Source organism: Austrofundulus limnaeus, unplaced genomic scaffold (genome assembly GCF_001266775.1).
Source record: "Austrofundulus limnaeus strain Quisiro unplaced genomic scaffold, Austrofundulus_limnaeus-1.0 Scaffold364, whole genome shotgun sequence".
Taxonomy (NCBI): Eukaryota; Metazoa; Chordata; class Actinopteri; order Cyprinodontiformes; family Rivulidae; genus Austrofundulus; species Austrofundulus limnaeus.
The window spans coordinates 52,702-60,568 of record NW_013952766.1 but is presented as its reverse complement, the minus strand read 5'-3'; the positions used below and the strand labels follow the sequence as shown (position 1 = coordinate 60,568).

At 41.6% G+C, this 7,867-nt stretch overlaps 2 protein-coding genes across 2 annotated transcripts in view; one reads left to right on the top strand and one right to left on the bottom strand.

Annotated features, from left to right (window-relative positions):
* Positions 1-4,904, top strand: part of acta2 (actin alpha 2, smooth muscle) — a gene marked incomplete at its 5' end in the record, with an annotated part of 8,427 nt that extends 3,523 nt beyond the window's left edge. The window contains 8 exon segments of the mRNA XM_014023317.1: positions 892-1,040; positions 1,134-1,262; positions 1,340-1,450; positions 1,593-1,677; positions 2,521-2,682; positions 2,762-2,953; positions 3,175-3,356; positions 3,894-4,904. Of these exon segments, the coding sequence (XP_013878771.1) occupies positions 912-1,040; positions 1,134-1,262; positions 1,340-1,450; positions 1,593-1,677; positions 2,521-2,682; positions 2,762-2,953; positions 3,175-3,356; positions 3,894-4,037 (1,134 nt within the window). The 3' untranslated portion in view covers positions 4,038-4,904.
* Positions 4,905-5,794: 890 nt separating this feature from the next.
* The window catches only part of stambpl1 (STAM binding protein-like 1), a gene marked incomplete in the record, with an annotated part of 11,073 nt that continues 9,000 nt past the window's right edge, over positions 5,795-7,867 (bottom strand). The window contains 3 exon segments of the mRNA XM_014023309.1: positions 5,795-6,332; positions 6,851-6,950; positions 7,067-7,179. Of these exon segments, the coding sequence (XP_013878763.1) occupies positions 6,276-6,332; positions 6,851-6,950; positions 7,067-7,179 (270 nt within the window).

Here is a 7,867-nt window from a genome sequence, read left to right as displayed (position 1 = left end):
TGTGTGTGTGTGTGTGTGTGTGTGTGTGTGTGTGTGTGTGTGTGTGTGTGTGTGTGTGTGTGTGTGTGTAAGTTCTAAGTTCTAGAATATGCTACCTAGTAAGGCACATTTTTCAAAAAATAAACTACCTTGTGAGGCTGTATATTTTTTGTCCTTTTCCAGTTTTTGCAGGTTGTCTGTGACCTTTTTGGAGGTGCTGGTCAGGTCCTTCTTTATGGTCTTGTATGCAGTGCTGTTGTTCAGTAATGCGGTTATTTTGTCCTGGTAATCCAGAGTGTTGAGGACCACTGTGCCTCTGTTGATGTCCTGGATCAGCGATGTTGTAGCTTTTCTTTCCTGTGATGAAAGATCAGAAGGAGATGGTTTTGTATGGAAGCCCATTTCCGCCACCCTGATAAAAAAAATTAATAAAACTTGCATCTCATAATCATGACTTAACTATCTCATAATCATGACTTAGCTATCTCATAATTATGACTTAGATATTTCATAATTATGAGATAGCTAAGTCATAATTATGAGATACAAGCTTTATTTTTTTTATCAGGGTGGCGGAAATGGGCTTTCATAGTTTGGTACTGAATATGGTTGCTGTTTTCATTCTAAGTTGTTCTTCTGTTTTAGTCTGTTTGTTGCTCCTAATAGTTAACAAAGTGACAGTGATTAGTTCCAAAACAGGTATTTCATGTAGGGAAATGGATAAATATGGTCCTTTCACCAGAACATCCCCTGGCTGTGTCAGTCTCTTACTGTTTCAGAGACTGCAAACATCTTCCTTTACAAAACAGAATTCCAGTAGCACTGTTTTTATTTCTAACTTTTTTAAATTTTCCATATCAACAGTTAATAAAAAAAACTTAATATCATACTTTTTTCCCATTTTTGTGACAGAAACAGCGCCCCCTGCAGTCATGTGTGATGATGAGGAGAGCACCGCTCTGGTCTGTGACAACGGATCTGGTCTCTGCAAGGCCGGGTTCGCTGGAGACGACGCCCCCAGAGCCGTCTTCCCGTCTATCGTTGGCCGACCCAGGCACCAGGTGACCGCCAATTGATCCACACACACAGAGAGCAGTTAGAGGTGACAGAAACAGGTGTGAGCTGACAGGTGTGTGTGTGTGTGTACGTGTCAGGGAGTGATGGTGGGCATGGGGCAGAAGGACAGCTACGTGGGAGACGAGGCTCAAAGTAAGAGAGGAATCCTCACCTTGAAGTACCCCATCGAACACGGCATCATCACCAACTGGGATGACATGGAGAAGGTTTGAGACACACACACAAACACACAGACACACAACAGCCCTGAGTCCTGATCTGTATGTGCTCTTTGATTGGTCAGATTTGGCATCACTCGTTCTATAACGAATTGAGAGTGGCTCCAGAAGAACATCCCACACTGCTGACGGAGGCACCGCTAAACCCTAAAGCTAACAGGGAGAAGATGACCCAGGTACACACACCACACAATGGCATGTACCAGACAGGTACACACATGGTACACCTACTATACAATGACATGTATCAGACCTACAACATTGTTTCTGATATTATCTATCCCATTCATTATGTAACACATGTGCTTCTGTGCTAAGATCATGTTCGAGACCTTCAATGTTCCCGCCATGTATGTGGCCATCCAGGCTGTCCTGTCTCTTTATGCCTCCGGACGCACTACAGGTCAGATCACAACAAACCATCTGCACTGTAATAGAGTTTATTTTAAAATTACCAAACAAACTTTAGTTTTATTTATCGCTTCTAGCTCCTCTAACGCTAATCTGCTAAACAGATAAAAAAAACTAGTGGAAGCTAATGCTAACCGCTAAGTGTTCCAGTTAAACACTGGTGTTACAGACGCAAACTTGTTAATTTTCTATTGGTTTATTTTGAAAGTGTATGAGATCATTGGTGGCAACCAAAGTTATAGTGTTGTCTCATTTGTGATACTTCCTGTTTACCCCTTTCAGAATAAAAGCATTTCTTTGATTGAATTAGTACTTTTATAAAAGCCTTTTAAAGTTAGTCAAACAACAAATAGCAAATACTTTCTTTACCATACTTTATATGTAGTCAGTTTTTGTTTTCATTATTTAAATGTTATTTTATTTCATTCTGATGCTCTTAGTTTGAAGTTTACCTGCTAAAGATGCTACATTCTACACACATGGTGCATAGTGGGTCCAGCACTGCTAGTAAGAGGGGTTCGTTTTTATTTAATTTTGGATAAAAGGCATAAAAATAAAAGTTTTACACTTAGCAGAAGCTAATAGGTCCTCTAATGGTTTCCAAAGTTAGCAAAATATCTAATCTGTTAAATGAGAAGCTAGTTCTGCTGTTAGTGGATTAGCGGAACTGTGCCCACCACTGCTAAAACTAAACATCAGAACTGAAGGTTTAATTACGTTTAATTTCCAACGATTTTATCACCCCCTAAACAGGAAATAGTTACCAAATATGGTTGGTATTTTTGGACAGATTTAATCATGCAGAGGTTATTTGAACCCTCCTGTCCATCCTCAGGTATCGTCCTGGACTCAGGTGATGGTGTCACTCACAATGTTCCAATCTACGAGGGTTACGCTCTGCCGCACGCCATCATGAGGTTGGACCTGGCAGGCCGTGACCTCACAGACTACCTCATGAAGATCTTGACCGAGCGTGGATACAGCTTTGTCACCACAGGTAGATTGGTGGCAAACCTGGACGTGTCCCCCAACACATCGAGAGATGCTGGTTCTGACCTGTCTGTCTCTGTCTGCAGCGGAGAGAGAGATTGTTCGCGACATCAAGGAGAAGCTATGCTACGTGGCTCTGGACTTCGAGAACGAGATGGCGACGGCAGCCACCTCGTCATCTCTGGAGAAGAGCTACGAGCTTCCTGATGGTCAGGTGATCACCATCGGCAATGAGAGGTTTCGCTGCCCAGAGACGCTCTTCCAACCATCTTTCATCGGTCAGACATCTGTCCACCAGTGTGTCATATACCTGTCTGTCCACCTGTAGTTCTGCTGTAGATGTTCACAATAATGTTAATCTCCAAGACTAGTAGCACAAGATAATGTTGATGAAGAACTCCAGACAGTTATAGAGCCATTAGTTCCAGATAATGACAGTAATGTTAATCAGCAGAGTCCAGTAGTTACAGACGTTGACATAAACCACCTTGTCTACCAGGTATGGAGTCAGCGGGAATCCACGAGACAACCTACAACAGCATCATGAAGTGTGACATTGACATCCGTAAAGACCTGTATGCCAACAACGTTCTGTCAGGAGGAACCACCATGTACCCTGGAATCGCAGACCGCATGCAGAAAGAAATCACTGCGCTGGCTCCCAGCACCATGAAGATCAAGGTATGACCTCTGACCTCTACTTCTTACAGCTCCATACCTGTATTTAAACTGGTATAACCGAATTACTTATAATGACTCGCATGACTTGGGCTGGACTTGCATGACTCGGACTGGACTCACATGATTTAATCGGGGTCAAATGACTTGGATTGGATTTTTTTAATGATTTTAGACATGTCTTGATGGAACCACAAAGACTTAGAACTTGACTCAAACCTTTAATACCTACGACTTGTGACTTAAATACTTGATATTTTGCTAGAAGTATATTTAAAACAAAATATGTTAGAAAGAGTTGGTCAGAATTCAGGTTTAGGCCACAAAATTACAGGTTTAGAACTCGAGACTCGACTCAAGACTTGTCATTGGACTGAACACCTAGGACAGAAACCTGTCTCTGTAATTTATTTAAAGAAAAAACTTCAAAGAAAAAAATAAAAGGAAAAGTAAAAAACTTAATGTATGATTTTACTTTAAAATGTGATGATTTTACAGTGAATCAATGTTTTCAGTGATTGTTCTAACTCTGCCCTTCAGATCATCGCTCCCCCAGAGAGGAAGTACTCGGTGTGGATCGGGGGCTCCATCTTGGCCTCGCTTTCCACCTTCCAGCAGATGTGGATCAGTAAGCAGGAGTACGACGAAGCTGGACCCTCTATTGTCCACCGCAAATGTTTCTAAAGGACCTGCCTGGGTCTCTGTGCTCTGCAACACACCCACCCACACCCAAACACTTTACAACACAATCTGTGCCTTCATTTCCCTCTCGCAACACGCCACTACAATTCCACAAAGTTAATATGAATAAATACTTCTGTAGAGTCTAATCAGTGGTTTAGATCAAACACACATCGATAGACCCCAGGCCGACTAACAAACCCCAGGTCATCTAACAAACCCCAGATCAGGTAATAGACCACAGGTCGGCTAACCTACCCCAGGTCGACTAACAGACCCCATGTCGGCTAACAGATCTCAGGTCAGCTGACCTACCCCAGGTTGACTAACAGACCCCATGTCGGCTAACAGATCTCAGGTCAGCTGACCTACCCCAGGTTGGCTAACAGACCCCAGGTCGGCTAACAGATATCAGGTCAGCTAACCTACCCCAAGTTGACTAACAGACCCAAGGTTAACTAAAAGACTCCAGGTCAGCTACTAGACCCCATGTCAGCTAACAGACCACAGGTCAGCTAATGGACCGTATACTCCAGAAAGGGAAATGTCATAACAAACAGGTATATGTTCAGAACACTCCCACCCCCCTCCCCCATCTTTTGCTCACCTGAAGACTGTGAATGTGCTGCATGTCGTCCTCTTTGTCCTCTACATTGGTTCTGTTTGTCAAAAACTTTTTACTTTTTTGATGAATAAAGTCTAAACGGTGCTCACTCACACTGCATTACAATCATATCACAGCCTGCATGAAGGGTAAACTTTGGGCAGGTGAACAAGAGGCGTGGCCTCAGAGATGGTAACAGGTGATGTAAACTACAGGAATGTGTCAAATGGCCCAGAAATATAATAAAGAGCTCTGATTCAACTCTACTGGTTGATTTTTTTCCTGACATATTCATTTTTGTTGTCATATAATAATCTGTTAGTAGAATATTTGATCAACATTTATGTTTTAAAAACTTATTAGATTCAGTTCACGCTGTTTTCATGTTGACAGCAAATCCTTGTTTCTTATTAATGTCCTCCTCCTTGTAGGCCCAGAAAGAATCTTGTTACATTTTGCTAATATTTAAATGTTATGTCTAAATTTTAAACTCTAAATATAAATGTGTGAATCTAAAAAATTAAATCTTATGTTGTGGCTAAATGTTCAAATTTCCATTTAAGTATTTCAGAATGGAACGCAGTCTTTGCCACTGGTGTTTGTTTCTTGTTATGACATCATCATACTGAGACAAATGGAACCGCTAATACCGCTAACTCCACTAATGCTTCCCCACAAAACATCAAACTTGCAGTGTCTGCGTTGCACTTCAAACTGCTGGACCACAGGTACCATCCATGTTGTTTTCAATGAACTAATTTTAAAATTAAATTTTCCATTGTTGGCAGTGTTAGCGGCGTTGGCAGTGTTAGCACCGTTAGCGGTTGTTTTTGTTGCAGGATGATGAGACCACAGCAAAAGCCACACACCGTTTAATTTTTACATTTAGATTTAGGATTTAATATTTAAATTTGTTAAAATTAGCAAAATGTTTGAACAGTGAGCTAAATTACGGTAAAATGTTTAAAATAATTTTTACAAGGGGTAATAATGAAAAGGTGTTAGTGACATTTCTTAACATTTTATTTTACACTTTGCACCCCGTAATGATCCGCACAACAGCATGCTAACATGCTAACTGGCCTTCTTCACCAGATAATCTGTTTAAATCTTTGACTTTAGAGAAAAACTATCACAAAAACAATACCACCTGGTCTTGGTTTTGAGATGTTTTTATTAGTGATCCATGTTTTTGATCTGTGTTCGGGACCTGAAACAACCGCAGGCTTTAATTGGGACAGAATTTATCTTTAAAAAAAGTAAATATGTTGACACTGTAAAGGGTTCAGTTTAAGTTTTGAACAATGAGCTTATGTCATTCAGAAAATAAAACACTGTTTGGTATCAAAGTTTCTGTTTAAATCAGCAAAACGTTTTCTGTAAAAATTTATTTGTCAAACATTCATGTTTTCGTCAGAAGGCACGCGGTCACTTCAACGTCTGACTCTTCTTCATGTCCTGGAAACAAAACTCTGAGTTTAAATATCCCAGAAAAATAAAGTTCCTTGTGTCTGTGTGCAGCCGGCAGCTCAACCCATACACACACACACACAAATAAACACACACACAGCAGGTTCACAGTTTCCTCTTCAGAATAAAAGCCCGGCAGTAAACAGGCAAACAGCGGCCCCCGTCTGTCACCTGAGGTCCAGCAGGTTGAGCTTCACGGCTCTTAACACCACATGTTTGCACACCTGGGAGGAGGAGGGAAGAGGCGGGGTTACACAAACATACAGGTGAGTCTAACAACATGGATCTGTTCATTACAAAACACAAAGAAATAAAGCTAAAAAAGATGGATAATTAACAGAAACTTATTTAGATTTTTTCTTCTCAAATTAAAAATTGTTAGCATATCTTAGCATAAAGACTGAATAAAATATCAGTAACGAGTAAAAAGTTGAGAACTTTAAATTTAAAGTCAAACTTTTAAAAACAATGTTTGCACAAAGCTAAGAAGTGAGTAGACATGAATTTAAAAGTAAAAACAGAGGAGCTAAAAAGCTGCAGGTAAATAAGTTAACTTCTTTAATCAAGAGTTATGGTTAAACATTTATTTCAATCTACATTCAAAACATAAGAGCAGTATATAAAAACAAACGATAAATAAACAACAAATGTACTGGTTAGCTCGTTGGTTCAGACGATTTTCTGTTGCAACATCACTTCCTGCCAAGTGAAGAAGGCAGAAAACAAAGAGAAGAGCACTCACGGTGAAGAGAGGTGGCTCCTTGGAGTGAGGATGGAAACCTTTAAGTCTGCAGGCTGAAACCTCCGACATCCCAGGACCGGTCAGCCTGAACACACCCGTACTACAACACAGAGGGACGGAGCCGTCAGGAAAGAGCCCAGGCTGCAAAGCCTGTGTGTGTGTGTGTGTGTGTGTGTGTGTGTGTGTGTGTGTCGTGTGTGTGCGCACGTGACATACTCATTGTGTTTAGGAGCACAGACGATGGCGATGGCCTCCGGGAGCATCAGCTGATACGAACAGTGAGTGTGAAGGTCCACACTGGATAGGAAAGCTGTCTGTGTGGGATGGGTCTGAAAACACACAGAGTTCAGAGGTCACAATACAACACCTCACAGGTCAAAGGTCACAATACAACACCTCACAGGTCAAAGGTCACAATACAACACCTCATAGGTCAAAGGTCACAATACAACACCTCACAGGTCAGAGGTCACAATACAACACCTCACAGGTCAGAGGTCACAATACAACACCTCACAGGTCAGAGGTCACAATACAACAAACAGACGAAATGAAACAATCAGTTCTCTGCTGTGTTTAGTTTTTTTCTTTTACTGACACAGACCCAACCATTCCTTAAACTGAACTGGACCAAACTGTCCGTTGAACTGGACCACACTGTCCCTTGAACTGGACCAAACTGTCCCCTGAACTGGACCACAATGTCCCTTAAACTGGACCACAATGTCCCTTAAACTGGACCAAACTGTCCCCTGAACTGGACCACACTGTCCCTTGAAATGGACCAAACTGTCCCCTAAACTGGACCAAACTGTCCCCTAAACTGGACCAAACTGTCCCCTAAACTGGACCAAACTGTCCCTTGAACTGGACCAAACTGTCCCCTGAACTGGACCAAACTGTCCCCTGAACTGGACCAAACTGTCTCTTGAACTGGACCAAACTGTCTCTTGAACTGGACCAAACTGTCCCTTGAACTGGACCAAACTGTCCCTTGAACTGGACCAAACTGTCCCT